Below are 18,220 nucleotides of genomic sequence, written 5' to 3' on the forward strand. Positions count from 1 at the left end.
TCATGTTACAGGAATTCTGGTTTGAACAACGGTGAGTTTGGCCACCAGCAAATGAAATGGATGTAAATAAAAACTCTGACTTCCCAAGAATTCTGCTTTTTGGTTTATTCCTTTGTGCTTCCTCTTGTATGCCATATATCACAGTCTCTGTGATTGCAAGAGGCTAGAGTTTATGCAATTGTACAGTTACAATACTGATACAGGACAAAACAAGAAGCCCAACATGCTTTAAAAAGTATGTTAAATATTGAAAAAAATCATCTGACATAGGGACCATTTATTCTCAAACAATCCTGCTTTACTATAATAGTTGTGGATTTTTTTTTCAGGTAGAGTAGAATTGCTGTTTACTAATTATCTTAATAGAATCAGACCTTGTAAATAATAAATTAATTTCCATTTGTACTGTAATTCTGTTTTATATTTATGATATTGAATGCCATTTTTTAGTGATATCTACTCTTGTAGAGTCCTGATAGATTGAGCTCTGCAAAAATTTTACTTAGTGGATAAACTGAGAAAGAATTTCTTAAAGTATTTACATGAGGGGAACATTTTTACTTTTACTGTTTAGGAGTCATATGGGGGAAAAGAAAATCTCAGCTTGAACTGTATTGCAATTTCCTCTTTGCAATATTACCAATAGCTTATTTTTACATTTCATTCATGGCAAGTGTATGTTGAGTGCTAACTCTGTGACTGAAAAGAAGAAAATTATGCGAGGTGCTTCACAATAACTAAGGCAGCTGTGTAGGTATTTTGTTTCTTCATTAAGAAATTTTGCTATACAATTGATAAAATTGGTGGAAGACATAGGTTATGTAAAAGATTTATAGTTTTGACTTTAATACAGTAAGTTCATTAGTGGAGTGAAAATTAAAATTGTATAAATGATGTAGTGTAAAAGTAAAGTTCACATAACCATTTCATGTATGAAATTTATTTAAACAGTCAGTTCTAAAACATAGACTAAGTTAAATACTTGGGCTTAATTCAGTTAAAACTTCAGTGAGACTCCTAGAATATACAGTTAACTTCTATCGTTTTATTTCTCTGTTCTGTAAAAATAATTAATTCTGTTATCTCTATTTCTGTTTGTAATGTTGCTGGATATATTACACTTCAAAATCAGGTCAATAATTTTGAATTGTTTGTTCTGGCGTAAAGGTAAACTAAAAATTTCATTGCCTCTGAAATATGTTATTCCTCATCTTCGTTTTTAGACCAGTTCTTAAATTAAGAGATGTAATGCTAACTGTTTATGGTTTAAGTAAGCATTTTAAAATGAAAGTGTTTCATTTGCAGCACATTCCTTGATCACTTGGTGCAGTGACTACTTATAGCTAAATGCAAAAACTAATGAAGTATTAATTTCTTATTTTCTTAGAGGTCTTGTTTTTGTTTGTTTTGTTGACAACTTTTCTTTACAGTGGAATAGCAATGTAGCCTGTTTGAATAATAATTCAGGAAATGTAGTAAAAACTGAACAAAACTATAAAAAATGCATCTCTCTAGGAAAGAAGAAAAGGTAATTATTGTAAAAGAGTTGGTAAAATACTTATTTCATGCTTTTTAAGTCAGCCTGTACCCAACAGTATGATTCTTTTAGTGTTTCTAAGTATTTTTGCATAAACCTTTATACTTTCTCTAAAACCTCATTGCATTTCTTTCCATTCAATTTTTTACACTTTTTCCGTAGAATAAACATTACGTCTCTATTCTCACCAGTCAGCTTTCCTAACTGTTACTTTTGCCTTCATATGAGAGAATATTTGTTATATGAGTTTAAGCTTTGCACTAGAAGTCTTCTACCTGTGGGTTTGAATCATCAAGCAACTTCCTATAAAATAATTATGTAAGTAAAATGACAGCTTGGTTTAAAGAATACACTATAAAATTCCTTGTACCTTTGTTTCAAGTAATTTAATAATTCTGTCCTGCTCTGAGCCTGTTTTACAAAGACAGTAATGTTAAAAAATGCTTTGAAAAAATACTAGGTAAGCCCCGACCTTTTCATGGGAGGGCAGGATAGTTCCTTTGTACTTGTCTCTCCCTGGCTACATGACCAAACTTTGAGTTTGCCGTGGTGAAGGATTTGGTGGCAGAGTGACAGCATAATTCTCATTGTGCTGCCCAAAGATGAAAATGCTTTGATATAGAAAGGGAAATACGCTGGTTTAAATTGTTTAGTAACAGCAGCTGAAATTGCATTTCCTCTGAATTTCATTAGTGTGTGTTGAGTGAAGTACTTCTATTAGGATTTTACTGAGCCAGATACGTAGACTGACAAGGCTGTCTTTGCAAGACTCTCTCAGCTGTCTCAACAGCTGTAAAAGTAAAAATACCACTCAGTGACTATTAAAACTCTTGGCAGCAAATCCTTCCAGTCGCTTCTGGCATGCTGAGCTTAACCAGGAAATGTTTTTACAAAATACTTAAATAAGTAATTAGAATGGGAGGTGATAAATGATGATCTAAAAGTATAAAGTCTCATTATACTGGTAGGATATTTCTATCTTTGTTATTAAAAGGTGTAGGATGTAATTAGAAGGATAATCTTCAATGCAAATCTTAAAAAGTGTTTGTTACATTGCTCATTCATGCAGAAAAATGACCTGTGATCTGCAAATGTTTTCACATAAGAATAATTTTATGCCAGCACTTTAGCTCCATTGGTTTCTCTTGGATTATTCACCCCTGTTAACATATGTGTAGCAGTTTGCAGGACCATTTACTGAACAGATGAGTTAGTAATGCCAAGTAACTAAATAAAGCAAGAATCTTCAGATACTTATGGGCCTGGGAAATCATTCTAACTGTGGGGCTTTGGGCATGCTTTTAGAAAATATGTGGGTCCCGGTGCAAATATTCATAATTCTACTTAAGAGAGTGCACGGGAAACTTGGAATATCATATAGAATAACATAATTTGTAGTGAATATGCTGTAAAGCAGTTTACTGCTATACAGAAGAAATAAATTCTATTTGAATAATTTTGTCATATAATGGGTATATAATGTATAGCATATATAACTTTTAGGAAAGACCTTAGACTATTTCAGCTATGGTGCAGCAGTAATTGCCTAGAAAAAAAATAGTATTTCTAGTACTTGGGGTGAAAAGATAGGGAGTGACCATTTAGTGGATTGAAAATAATTATCAAAAACTTGACTTCTGAAAGAGCATTGCTATGGTTCACTTAAGGCAGTAGCATATTCTGTGATCTGGAAATCCTCTTACATCCTCCTCCTGAGCATATTTGTCTTGTGTTATTTATTTTGTGGAGAAGAATTGTGCTGGCTGCTGCATCTCATACCCTAAACAATGCAGACTATATATTTACTGGGAAGAAATGAATTTCTGTCAGTGTGTTATTCTGAATTGAGTGTATTTATATTCTAGACCCCCATCAGAGTGGATTTAAGTTATGTAAAATTTTCATGGAAAATCTTAGCCTTTTTGCATAAAACATTGGGTAGATTGGGAAGAAATAGAAATTACTTTTTATTCGTAGACCTCCTCTTGTGATAAAGATAAGCTGTTTGACACAAATTGAATGGTGTTTTTGTTTGTTCTGTGAGTTTGTTTGTTTGTTTTGTATTGTAAATACCTGGGGAACATGATTTCTTTGTGCAGTTCTAACACCAAGAAAATTAAGCCAAGGCTCTAATCCCAACAGCTTCTTTCTGTGAATGTGTGTTGGAGTGGTTGTGTTGTTAACTTGATAAAGAAAATTTAGGAAACAATACCAGTCTTACATTGGGTTATTAAAGATTGTTCTGTTAATTTTTGAAGCGGGCTGAAATGAAATCGAAGGCAATCTTCAAACCTGTGTATGAATGAGAATTTTTGTTCATTTTATGTTAAAATACTTTATCTTTTATATAGTAAATTTGACTTCATCTATAAATATTGTTTTATGTGGTGTATTACTATAAAGACAATATTTGCCATTAATTGGTTTTTAATGATAACAAGCCAATGAATTACACAGACCAGACTTTTCCTTCCTAAGTGCTTCTTTATTTTATAATTACTGAAGTATATTTTAAGTAAAAATATATCTCTTTTTGCAATCATAAGGTAAATAATTTTAGCAGTGAACTATTCTTCTGTATTTAAGATATTAATTATGTAAATTCAAAGAACTTGTTACAAATAAAATGAATCATTACTAATCTGTGCTAAGTTATAAAGAGGTAGTTTTAAAGTGATTTATAAAGGAAAACCCTCTTTGATAGAAATTAAATATTTAAAACATATAACTGCAGAGTTCTCGAAGGAAAAATTGTGTCACTGTTGTAACTATCAAGAAAAGATTTATAAAAAATATTTTAAGATGAAAATGGCTAAGCTGTTGGAAAAAAAGTGTTCCTCTAAAAAAAAAAAATATCTCTCTCTCTCTCTCACTATCTATATCTCCAGACAGAACTTAAAAGTATTTCGTGGGTGTATTGTATAGTACTTATGTAACTCATAGAAGGAACTGTTCATAAGAGTGTGACATATATATGTTGTCAAAGCAAATTATGTTTGAAATGTGTAGCATTTGGTGCTTGCAGCTGTGAAGGAAAGTACTGTACTACAATTGAGAAACATATGAAAACTGCAGATGCTTCACTTTTCTGTTATTGAAAGTAAATTGTTCAGATTAGGCATTCTTTTTAAGCAGAAACCAAAGAAAAAGACCTTTAATCTTTGGTCTCAGCTTTATTGCATGAAATCCACCTTTTATAAAATGGGGTTTGATCTACTACCTCTTTGGAAAGCTTCTTTTGAAAATCTTTATCTAAGCTGTGAGATGATAAAAAATAGATTTTCTTGTAAAAGAGATTCTCATGTTTGTTATTAACCTATAGTAGGTTTCATCTTATTCTTACAATAGTAGGTAATTTGGAGTTAGAAATCCATATGGGGAAGTAATAGATAATTTAGTAGTGGTAATAGATTTCTATAGTAATAGATATTACTATATAAATAATTTCTATAGTAATACATAACATTCATCAACAAAGTGATCTGGAATAAGTTTTCTTAACTATTTGAGCCCCACACTTTAGTTTATGGCAACAGCATAAATAAATCAGAACAAAAATACCAGAACAGAAAGTGAAACTCTAATGTGATAAGAGTTTTCTCTCTGAAAAATTCTTCAAGCATATATGTGGTTTTTAAAATTTTATAGATGAAATTGCAAAATTCAGAGTTCTCATTGACAGAACTGTCCACAATTTAATAAAAAATTTGCAACTCGTCATGTGAGTTCCTGACTATAAATTTTGTAGTTATTTTCAGCAAAAGAATAAGTAGTCTTGTATGAAAAATGTTCCTATGTTTTGCCTTTTGTAATGGACTTTAACCTTATGTTTAGTCTTCTTTTTATTGCAATAGCTATAATACCAAAATAAATATTAAAATTTCTATCAAACTCTTCCTATTCATATTAGTCTTTAATATCAACTTTTTGTTTATCATCCTACAGAAAGTAAATTCCTATACTGAAAAAGGAGTTGTAAAATCAGTGTTCTTATATAGTCATCATCTGACATTCTTGTAGCTGTTAATTTTTTGGGGTACTTGTAGTGTTGCAAAATAAAAATAATATGAGGGAGACCCCTGGGACAAAAAATGCTGCGGAAATAATTTATTTTTAAAGAATTTTTTCACTTACTGAGTATTCTACAGAGCAGTAGAAATAAAAAGAATAAAATATCCATTTTACTGATTTTAATCCATGTCAGTTAGAGGGGGAAAAATGGAATAGACTCCAAAAACATGGAAGTAAGGAGGGTAAGACTAAAATAGGGGGAAAATATGAGTTTGAATTTGTCTGACTTGCTAGGTATGCATAAATAGTCTCATTTACCAGTACTTACTTACCAAAGTGTTTGCATTTGAAGATTTGTTTAGTATGACTGTGGAATGCTAGAAATTCCCTTCAGAGGAAGGATGGTCTGGAGCAAGAAACTCTTTAACTATTTTCTTGTTGGCCATATGCCTAAAAGCATCTAGACTGTGTGCTGGATTGCTTTGTTTTTCTGTACATTGCAGAAGGATGAGTAATGTTTTCTTCCAGTAAGGCCCAATAGTGGATTTGTTTTTCTTACTTTAGCCTTTTTGTACGAATTTATATCTCTATAAATGTCTGCAGTTCTCAGTCGTGAATTTTACACTCGGAACCCTGATTTAGCAATGAGTACCTGAATCTCTGATAAGAGGAAAAGATGTACTTAAATAAAGCTAAAAAAGGCTTGAGTAGAGCTTTCTATATTAGCATACTACAATATTATGATTTGGGGAAATACAGGGAGTGTACCCAGTACTGGAGGATCCATTTCACATATGAACATGCAACATCCATCAAGTCCTTGCTTTTAGCATCTATTCTAAAAATCAAGACATGAAATTGTTTTGAAGTGGTGTGTGGGATACATTTGAGTGACTGCTATGACTTTTAAGAAGAGATTTTTAGTGGGACTTGTGCGGTTAAGTTGTTTTGAAAGGTCTTCCTAAGTGTGTATTAAACATCAAATGTTGAGAGGAAATAGTGTGACCAATTAAAATGCCTTTTTAGAATATAATTATGTATTTTCCAGGAAGCTTTGAGTGAAAATCAGGCAAATGAAGGTAACTGGCAAAGGTCATATTGAATAACTGAGGCTAGAATTTGGCCTCTGCACTTAGGAAGCAGAGCAAGAAGAACAGCAATTTAATGTTTTGTCTGATCTGTTTTTATTAAGAAAATTTAGATTTATTAGACTAATAACTGTATCTGTTGCCTTGTAAGCATTTAGTTTTCTAACAATATTTTTTTACTTCAGTTGAATTTTGGAAGTTATGGATATCTTACTGAATATAGTGATTTTCATAGTGATTTTCAAAACTGAGCTTAAACCATTTTACTCTGAATCAGAAATCCCATGCCTACTACTTTGCTTCCAAAACCATTTCATTTTAAAGTTTTTTTCTAAGGTCTTTCCTTGAAAGATGTCAGATTGTTTAAACAGTCTCTCTGAAATATGCAGGGACTTAGTGAAGGCTGTAAGTTTCCATTCCTCTCTTGTGCAAGAGTGCTTTGGGCTAATACCAGCCCTTATAAGCCCAAATAATATGGAGTAAATCTGCTTATTTTAAAATTTTGACATTCTATCACTTTTAAATACTGTGATAGGCCTGTTCCAATAGGCTTGTACAGTGGATATCTGCTAATTAGTCTTAAAAAGAGCTGGGAGTTCTATATAATATTCTCTGTCACGTTTCTCTACAATGTGGCTGCACAGATGCAAAAAATCTGGCACAGTAGTATGAACAGCAGATGGGGAAGTATCATATTTGGGATGAAGTGGACTCTTGTCTGTTTGGTGGGCTGATCACTTGACTTTAAGTGCTTTTTCAGTGCAAAAAGGAAGATTAGTTAGAAATATGTCCATAGATTATATAATTTTTTCTATATCAAAATATATATCTTGCTAACACTATGATTTTTCGAAGCATGATGGCATCTAATGAAGAATGTAATTTACTCAAATTACAGTTGTTAAGTTAATGCCATCAAGCAGGCAGTTTCATATTCTGTAGCATTGTGAAAAAGCTTTGTTTGATTTAGATTTAAAGGACACAATTGAATATATTGTCCCATAAATTAGAACTGGTTCCAGAGGTAAATCAAACCCCCATGAACTGATAACGTTTATTAACTTTATTAGTTGTATTTTAAAAAAGATGGTAGTAATATACTGTGAGTATTACACTTAATATTTTCAGTGAAACTAATGAACTTTCTCTCCAGCCTTCATCTGGGATGGACTGAGCTGGTTACAATGTAAATCAGAAATCTCTCCTAGGCAGTGGTCTGTGTCGGGTACTTGGAAACAGCAATGCAGGACTGGGAAGCTGTGGGTCTAGAATACACTTGCATGTTTTGTGGTAATGCAACTTGACTGATGGTCTGGGCAGTCAGTTTTGGGATGGTCCAAAAGCTATTGCCTTGTCTTATTGGTCAGTTGCAGCATGGGAATCAAGGACTGCTTCGTATCAAAAATACCCTTGCCAGCAGGTTAGAGTAGGACATCATGATTTACCTCGTGCACAGGTAAAGGATTTAATACTCTCTACTTCACAGCATTTTGTACTAATGTGAATCTTTCATTTTACAAAGAAAAGAGTGCCTGAAAATGGAGCTCAAAAATATTTGTGTTTGCATATATTTTTACCTCAGATCTACTCAGACTCTGAAGTTTTTTAGGTGAATTAGTTCACTAATAAATGTAATGACTGTATGCAATCACACAACTTCTTGGGCTTTTTTATTTCCATCTGTCTTTCAGAAATATCCACTTCACAATGTACCAAAGTGGTAGCTGTAGTGAAAGGTTACAATCTTAGTGTGTTACGAATACCTCCTATACTGCCAAATGTCGTGATGTGTAGAAAGTACAGTAAGTAGATTTGGACTGCTATGGACTGCAAGGCAACGTGTGTTCAAAACAGTTCATCAGTCTGAGAAAACACTTAACTCTTTTCTGTAGAAAAGCATAGCTCTTTAACTGTTTTCCTTGTGGACTGGTGGAAAAGACCAGTAGATAATACTTCATCTTCCATTTTACTGAGCCAAGTACAAGGGAAGTTGGCCAGGATGTCTCAGTTGCTGCAGTCCATAAAGTAGGGGCCAGGATGAGACATATTTTGTCTCTTGGTTTGTCTGCTTCAGAAAGCGAATACATATATTAAAGATATTAGGAGAATAGGAGTTGATAATTAGCATCAACATCAGTTTGATCTGGCAAAGTTATTTCCACATCTGCTTCTTGCACATTATTGTGGTCCATGCCATCACTCTGGTACTTGCGAGTAATAAGATTGAAACTCTGCTATTTATTTGGTTATTAAGGCTGATAATGTTACAGGTTACTTTCAGATTACTATGGTGTATCTGAAATATTCTGTGCCCTACTAGATCAAATAATGAAACTCTTGCAGTTGTTATCAAATCTGATCTCCAAGTAGAGCACAGGCTGTGAGGTTTTGTGTAGAGCATGTGTGTGACTCAAAGGTTGGTGATATGCGAATCCACTGGAGTTCAAATTCATAATTTCCATAACTTCTTATTGCTTAGACAGAGTCTTAATGATCTTAGAGTTCAAAGAAGTTTGAATATGATGTTCATGTATCCAACAAATAATACACACTCTTAGATCATGTAATTTTTCTATATGTTTAAAAGTGACATAGGAAAGAGGCTCTTACTCCTTTGTTCCTAAAATATTTATTTCTTGGCAGCAGGTGTCTGGATGTATAGCAGATGTACTAAATATAACCTGCCTATGATTTAATGCAGCACACATGTAGAAAATGAAAATAACATTAATACAAGTTATTATTTTAATATGGACCTTTGGGCAAAAGGAAGCACTATTCTGGTCTCGACTACTTATTCAGTTATATAAATAGAAGGTTGGAGTTTCCAGGACTGTCAGTCTGGCAGAGTTCATTTGACCTCAATTTGTGAAGTAAGACTCCTGAAAATAATGGCCTCACTAACATTTATTCTGTATTTCTGTTAACAGGAGGAATGCTTTTTGAATTTAGAAGCTCCTATTTCAAGAGTATGTGGCTATGACACTCCCTTCCCTCACATCTTTGAGCCTTTCTACATCCCAGACAAATGGAAATGCTATGATGCTCTTCAAAAGATGATTAACTACTGAGCAGTAGTACAGGTGAGAAATAACATCTTATAACTGACAGCTTACCTGGAAGATAACAGACAGAATAACTGCAAGGTTTGGGGCTATAGTGCTACCCTTTTATTTATTTATTTATAATAAGAATTGCCTCTTATGGCTTTGGGCCTTCAGTCTTAAAGGTGTCTGAATATTTTTAAGTGCTGCCATTGAAGTCAGTGTTTAAAATTAATTACTTACTTAATCAATCTCGAAATTAAATGTCTTGAATCCTGAGAAGTGAAAAAAATGCAAAGTGAAAGGTGAAAGGAATACTAACGGAGAGAATATATTTTCATCTCTGTTACAATACTGAGAGTTACTTCATAGGCAAACCATTGTGTTAAATTTTATATTTTTTTACTCTTCAGGGTGGCCTGTAATCCTGCAAGGTACTAATAATGCCCAGTTTTCCCTGAATATTGGCTCTGCATTGCAAACATAAACAGACCATTGAAAAGACATGAAGTATCTGTAGCATCTTACAGTTCTGCTCAAGTACAATTACAAGACTAATATTCAGTATTTAATCTAAAAATAATTTTTCTTTATAATCTTTTAGGTAATTTGATCATGCCTGAAAATTTGTTTGCAGAGTACCAGGACTGTGGTGTAATATATATTTCTATGACATGTCTGTTAATCACAGTCAGTAACATCTTTTGTCTGTTTCATTGTAATATAATATTAAGTAGCATTTGACTGTTTGGTGGCCAACCAGGACTTAGTGTTGTGCACCAAAACTTCTGGTGTTTACTGACCAAAGTTTAACAGTGTAGAAAATGTGTCAATACAATGTGTTCTCTACTTCCTTTAATTGAACCAACTAGCCTAGTTTTTGAGATACAGTGTTGATGGATCTTGTACATCTGAACTAAAAAGAAAAGAAGAAAACAACTGGCCTGTTTTTCTTTGGAATAAGAATCTGTAGTGGGCAGGCAGGGGATTTTAAGCTATTGACACCAAAGATGGGAGGGCCAAGGTGGGCCCTATTTTAGGGGTGCCATCTTCTGTCCATTTTACCTGTACATTAAACTGTGAATTAAATTTAGGGCTGGGGATAGAAGGTTGTCAATACCATAATGTTAATATCCTTTATATGCATAGTTACTTTCAGGAGACATTTTTGCATTTCACCCTGTTTTTTTCCCTCAATAGGTGGTAGTGGAATGACTTATGAGAAATGGGAACAGTACCAGTGAGGCAGTGTCTCCAAAAACTACTATAGTTCCACTTTTCTCAAAAATCAGCTGTTACTGACGTATAAGAGCATTTCATAGAATCACAGAATATGCTGAGTTGGAAGGGACCAATCAGTATCATTGAGTCCAACTCCTGGCCCTGCACAGGACACCCCATGAATCACACCATGTGCCTGAAAGCGTTGGCCGAACACTTCTTGAACTCTGTCAGGCTTGGTGCTGTGACCACTTCCCTGGGGAGCCTGTTCCAGTGCCCAACCACCCTCAGGGAGAAAAACTTTTTCCTGATATCCAACCTAAACCTGCCCTGACTCAGCTTCATGCTGTTTCCTTGAGTCCTGTCACTGGTCACCACAGAGAAGAGATCAGTGCCTGCCCCTCCACTTCCCCTCTTGAGGAAGTTGTAGACTGCAATGAGGTCTCCCCTCAGTCTCCTCTTTTCCAGGTTGAACAGACCAAGTGACCTCAGCAGCTCCTCATACGGCTTCCTCTCAAGGCCCTTCACCATCTTTGTTGCCCTCCTTTGGATGCTCTTTCATAGCGTAATGTCTTTTTTATATTGTGACACCCAAAACTGCACACAATATTTAAGGTGAGGATGCATCAGCACAGAGTAGAGCCGGACAATCAACTCTTTTGAGCAGTGTCTAATGCCCCCCCTATTTCCTTAGAATTAAACAAAAGCTCTTTTCTGATCTGTGATCATTTTTGTAGATTATGTAGTCAATGCTCTCTTATTTCTTTTTTGTTTGTCACCTCTGTAACAAAGGCAAGGAGGCTTTCCTAAAGAGAATGGGTTGGTTGTATCCACTCCTTGAGGCGAGTTACTGGTTGTGCTAGGTAGCCTCTGATCTGTTCCTTTTCAAAGGAAACCAAAGGACCAAATATTCTTACCTCTGTAAGAAAAGGGAAACTAACCAAAGACATTTGGTGGTTCAGAGACTTAGCTAACCCCCTGTTCCTCCATAGGTTGCTGAAGGGAGGGAGTTATGAGGAGAAAAAAGTGGATTCTGAGATTGCATTGAGTTTGCCTACAATCCAGTTTCCACACTGGAAGTCCACACTAAACCTGGTCTAGTGGAAAAGCCATCTGCATTCATACTTACATTTCTCTTGTGGGCTGGACCACACACGAATATCGGAGGAGGTTATTGGCCAGCTGAAAATGTGGATTTAGCATATCAAGGAGCAGGTTTATTAGCCGTTGTCTGGAAAAGAGTGTAAAGACACAGAAAATTCTGCTTTCTGGTTTGTCTAACAAAACATCTAGATGTTGGGGCCCATAGCACCACATCTTTTGATTGGTATGACTAGATATTAGTGTCACAGAATGAGCTGCTCAAAGTTTTTTCTACGAGGGAACCTTAATGTGCCTTGTTATAAGGCACATTTCATAGGAGTATTCCTTTATTTTTCTGTGTGCTACACATTGGCCTTATGTGCTTAGCACAGTAGTTGCAGTAGATCTCCATGCTGCTATCGACTCCACAGTTTACCTATAAGGCAGTACATTTCTGTTTCTGAGAAACTGAAGGATTGCTTTACATTTGCTTCTTTTTGTACTCATGGTAACATTTATGAGTGATATTACTTGCCATTGATACGGAGTGATGAAGTTTATGTGTTCCAAACCACCTCGTGTAGGGAGAGCATTTCTAAGAAACGGTGTTACAGTTTGTGTGGATTTGAGCACAGTCAGTCTTCTGGATGTTAGAGTAGTTGTGCCCCTTCTTGTCCTACAGCTGGAAAGACAGAGGAGGTAGCAGTTCCCTGTGGTGAAGAGGGGTGTAGGGTTGGCTTCTGAGTTACAGACATGGTCAAGCTGGTGTCATGATTTAACCCCAGCTGGCAATTTAGCCCTACACGGCCACTCTCTCATTTCCCCCTAGTGGGATGGGGGAGAGAATTGGAAAAGTAAAAGTGAAAAAACTCATGGGTTGAGATAAAGTTTAATAAGGAAAGCAAACGCTGTGCATACAAGCAAAGCAAAACAAGGAATTTATTCACCATTTGCCGTGAGCAGGCAGGTCTTGAGCCATCCCCAGGAAAGCAGGTCCCCATCATGCATAACAGTGACTTGGGAAGACAAATACCATCACTCCAAATGTCCCCCCCTTCCTCTTCCCCCCAGCTTTATATGCTGAGCATGATGCCATATGGCATGGAATATCCCTTTGTCGGTTGGGATTAGCTATCTCAGCTGTGTCTCTTCTCAACTCCTTATGCACTCCCTGCCCTTCCTTGCTGGTGATGTGGGGTGAGGAGCAGAAAAGGCCTCAATGCTGTGCAAGCCCTGGTTACCAATAACAAAATCAACACTGTTTCCAGCACAAATCCAAAACACAGCTGTGAAGAAAATTGACTCTATCATAACCAAAAGCGACACAGCTCACTAAGGTGTTGCTTGGCCTTCAAGTCATTTCTGTTAGATGCAACCTGGTGGTGTGGCTGGCTGCCTTCCTCTTTTCTCTCTTAATTGACAGCTTACTAAGAATTGCTTCATCTGTGCCTTTAAAGTAGGCTGTGGGAAAAAAGACACAAGTGGTAATTGTCAAATATATCAGTGGTATATGTCAGATTGTCCTTTCTAACATGTCCTGAAATCTCTGTATTTTGAGTGAGAAGCTACCTGAAATGTCATTTAATGAAATCTGCAGCGATATGATTCCCTCCTCTTGTTACTGGATAGCACCAAGATATTTCATGATGATATTCAAGATATTTCATTTATGATATTTCATGTTCTACCATTGTTTAAAAGTTGTCTTTAGACCGGGAAACAGTTTTTATATTAAAGCATCGACATGCCAATTCCAAACTTATTTTTACTTATGCTTTTAAGGTATTGGTGTATCAAAGTCTTTCTACCCTTACTCACCAAGTAAGAATTTCTCGCTTACAAAGAAGAGATCTGCATCTTAACAAACAAAATTCTTCCTGAAATGTATTCATCTGTGTACACAAATGTACCTCAGCCCAGAAAGGATCTTCTCAGACACCTGAATTAACTTACTACTTCTTGTCTGAGGCTAATGCAGGGTTTCAAGCTGGATGCTGCAGTTAATGATTTCTAAAGTTACCCTTATTATCTTAATGTACATTTGTTTTTATTCAACCTGTGTTGACAGCATCTCACACATGGATAGTTGCTTATCTTGAGATTGACAGCACAGATGGATTTCCTGCTTAAAGGCAGCATTTGTCAATTCATCCTGTATACCTTACTGATGAGACAGGCAAGAGCAAAGTCTCTATCTTTCAGCAGCTTCTTAGTTATTAAATTTTGTAGCTATGTTAGCTATAAGAGAAATAGCTTCCAGGTAGACAGCTGTGTTCCAGATAACTCTCTGTAGTTGGAAAACAGATAAAGATAAAAGAAGCAGTGAGATTAAGATGGATATACATTTCCTGTGTAAATGGGATGGTGTCTAGCTGTTCATTTGAGGAAGAGGAAAAACCCTAAAAGAAGAAACGGAAGAAAATAACCACAAATTTTATGAAATATACTATTATGATACACAAATTTGTTGAGGGGTGACTGTAGCTTAGAAATGGCAGATAGCTAAGTGCTTTTCTGTTATCTTTTGCAGCTTTTACTACCACATTTGCATATTTTGTTTTCTTGTCAAATTCTGAATTTTAAAGCTATTGCTTGGCAGGTTACAGTTTGCCTCCATGATGGTGTGCGTGTTTATGGAGAGACATAATTACTGTTACAAATATAGTCTCTTAAAATGCAAAGCTATCACACTGAACTTCATTACGGAACTGTTTTATGGAAAGTTTAATCTTGGTGCTTAAAGGTTAGGTGATGTTAGGGGATGTCAGGTCGTTGATTTAAATGTAGTTTTCTTTCCAACCATGTATTTGAAGTCGGTTGTGCTGGGAAACAGGAGGGGACCTGGTAGGTGCTTTGGTTCATAATTGTATCTTCCTTGTACTCCTGGCTATTCGTCAGGACTTTATTCAGGTTAACTTGAGGTATCGGAAAACTATGATTCCTCTCCCTGTTCGGTAAGTAAGGTATGAGAGACTGTGCAAGATCTTTTTAATCTGATACTAACAACCAGCTTTTTTTCAACACAGAAATTGCAAATGTGGCAGGCTAGAATGCCTGCCTAATAATGCGCTGTCTGTAACCCAGGCTGTCTGCAGAGGCTTGAGTAGGACATAGCATTTCTGGTTTATAATCTTTTCCTGCTGGATGACAAAAATCGTGCAAATAGCCAGTGAATCATGTCTTATTTACAACTAGTGAGTAGTCCAAATATAAGATAACAGTCTATTAGAGCTATGAGTTAGTCTTTTAGTATGGCTGTTGCAAGTCTGTTACTTGCATTCAAACCTTGCTGAGAATTTATGCAAGATCAATAAGGAAATTATCTTAAAAAAACAACCCTGTAAACAGGAAAGGTATTGACTATAATTTTTTTACAAGACCCCTCTTAATTGTAATAGTAGAATGATAGTATATCTAGTAGAGCTCCAGAAAAAACACATAACACTTTGCTTAACATTCTAGAGTGGTATGGAAGACACTTCATAAAATTTTTGCATACATGGAAATAATTAATGTTGTGTTGACACTAGACATCGGTCACAGCATTTCTGATTTCTGTGGATCTACCTTGGCACCTTTAAAAGTAGTAACTAAATAGTATAGAATTAAATAGTATTTAATAAAAAAATGAGTAAGTATTTTGTTATAGTTCACAACCTTGACGTTAAGACATTATGAATTTAATAAGTAAGATTACCGTGGAGGGCACTGTGTGTTTAAGGTGTGGCTATTACTTTCAGCCTTGAGATTTATAATTTGTTTTGTCATCTTTTTCTGCAGAGATGAGAACAACAGGGATATACAGAAGCTGCCTTCAAAACTCTTGACACTTTATTCAGATCTTTCGGGTTTGGAATTTACATAGCAGACTGTTTTCTTTTAACTCGGCTATCCTTAATATTCATCTTGGCTACTCTTCAGAAACTTCAAATTTTCCTTAATTTTGAAATCAGTGATGGGCAGGTGATTGCTATAATAAGTAGTTTCAGATGTATTTAAAGATATTCCAGATGTCATATGTATGTTACACATAGCCATGCTTCAACTAGGTTACATCTCTAGACTTCACTGTGTAAATATTAGAAGCAGAATTTTATTCAATAAAACATATTATGCTCATGTTGTCTCTTAGTTTTGCTATTGTTTTGGAAAAACCCAAAGAAGTGATTTGAATGTGACTGTATTTTCAGCAAAATAAATCTTAGACAGCCAGACCAAATTGTGTGTGGGAGATCTGCTTTAACTACTGGCATTAGCTGTCTTTCAGTTGAGTGGCTTCATGCATAATAGTCTGTAATACTTAATTTTCCTTTCTGAAAGGGGAAACTCTATTTTTCTTGAAAAGGGAAGCGAGAGTTTTTTGCTTTGTTGCTATAGGTGAGAGGCTTAATTGGTACATTATTTCTGCAATATCTTTGTTTAATTATTTTTCCTCTAGATATGTGATGTGTCTGCTACTAAGCAGTTGTGCAAAAAGCACTTCCCAATTTTTTGGTTGCTTTGCTCTCTGCACAAACCAGTGTCATGCTGCATGAGCAAAGGGGTTGGGGAGATGTATGCCAGTAGCCAGATAATCACATTTCCATGATTATACATGGATATTTTCAGGGAGAAAGAAGAATACCTTTTTACACAAAGCTGCTCAGGACAATCCTCAAGGTGTCAGCTGAAACATGCCAGAGAGGAAGCTGAGGGGGATAACTTCACTGTGGATTTTTATTCCATGCCCTTCTATCACCCATTTTGATCACATGGGAGGTTGTTAATTGAGCAGATCCACTGGCATCCAAGGGAAATCTGTCCTCAATGGATGCCAAAGTGCACACGCCAACATCTCAGTGGCGTGCGTCTCAGAGCTCCTCGGCAACTCTTATCTCACTCTCCCAAACCTCAAGAGCAATCCCTGTGGTGTACTTAATTTTTTGTAATATGTGGCAATGCTTGCCCTCAGCAGAACTCTATTGAAAAAGTCATGTTCAAAGGACTTGTATCTATGGAAAGTGCTAAATTATAATCTTTTTGGGTCTTACTACCATTTTGTGCAATATTCTGCATTCGTAGTTTGTGCATTCCCTGAAGAATCGCACAACTGATAGTGAAGCTAGTTGTTAATGTCTCCAATCAAAATGAGATTGTTAGTGAAGTCTTGTAAGTCTCCTGTAAATGCCATGTATAGAACTTGTTTATTGTTTTAAATAAAATAGATGCATTATATATTTTATATTTTTTTCCTGCTGGATGGAAGCTATTTTGGTTGTATGAAGTAAAATGGTTTTAAAAATTATTTCTGTCTTTGTAGAACATCAATAGATATTTTAGTAACTGTCTTCTAAAAACATACTGTTACTGTATTTCAAAGCATATAAAATAGATGCAATTATATTACTGCCATAGTAAAATGTATTTGGTAATTAATAGCCTTAATACACTATACTTTGTATTTGCAGTTTTCATAGATAAAAGCAATTTCTAATTTAATGCAAAGCTTAAGTTCAATTAACCTGTATGGAAATATGGAATAATATATTTCTTAATAAACACGTAGAAAATATTTGCTCGTAATGTGGACTGTGACAATGTAGTTGAGGGACAGGTTTTGTATTTTTGGTGACTGGCGATGTGTTGGTTTTAATAGTATGAAAAAAACCGTTCCTTTCTCCTCTGTTTTGGATAATAGAATACTTTTCCTAGGCAGAGGTGGATAATGTTGTAGAAATAGGTGCTGCTCCCAAAAGCCTGCCTAGATGGCAGTATGCACTCACATAACCTGTGCTCAAGGATGGAGGCTGTTTAAACTGCGTGTTATGGAAAAATGACTTACAGTTCTAAACTGGACAGGAAGGTGTATGCTAGTACATACAAATTTTCATTAAGTTCCTTAATAATAAAATCCAAAGACAAATCATATTTTCTGGTTTTTCACCACTTAGGTCTTTTAATTAGATGAATTAGATTTTGCAAAAAATGTGTGGTGGAATATTCTCAAATTTAACCTGGCTATTGGTTGTTTCACTCTAACTAACTCCTCAGGGAAAAATCATGTCACTACTCCTTGCTGATAGTCCAGAAAATTATTAACCTGTCTAGCCATGCTCATGTAACACTAATTGCTGGAAATACTTATTGTAGCTAGTTTAGTGCTGGGTTCTGAGATCTTCGTCAAAAGCATTGTCAAGCATGAACAGGCTGCCTAGGGAAGTTGGCAGAGACACTGTCACTGGAGGTATTTAAAAGAC

General features: G+C 35.4%; 1 protein-coding gene across 5 annotated transcripts in view; it reads left to right on the plus strand.

Annotated features, from left to right (window-relative positions):
• The window catches only part of BCKDHB (branched chain keto acid dehydrogenase E1 subunit beta), a 153,217-nt gene that overhangs the window by 101,968 nt on the left and 33,029 nt on the right, over positions 1 to 18,220 (plus strand). For 3 of the 5 annotated variants that reach the window (XM_017825072.1, XM_017825109.1, XM_017825096.1), the window contains 2 exons: positions 9,567 to 9,719; positions 15,765 to 17,268. In XM_017825072.1, coding sequence (XP_017680561.1) covers positions 9,567 to 9,707 — 141 coding nt within the window. In that variant the 3' untranslated portion in view covers positions 9,708 to 9,719; positions 15,765 to 17,268. Of the gene's footprint in view, positions 1 to 9,566; positions 9,720 to 11,369; positions 11,399 to 15,764; positions 17,269 to 18,220 lie in introns of those variants that run through there. The other 2 variants (XM_017825087.1, XM_017825080.1) reach the window with 2 other exon arrangements.

This window comes from Lepidothrix coronata, unplaced genomic scaffold (genome assembly GCF_001604755.1).
Source record: "Lepidothrix coronata isolate B3197 unplaced genomic scaffold, Lepidothrix_coronata-1.0 Scaffold4, whole genome shotgun sequence".
In the NCBI taxonomy this organism is placed as follows: domain Eukaryota; kingdom Metazoa; phylum Chordata; class Aves; order Passeriformes; family Pipridae; genus Lepidothrix; species Lepidothrix coronata.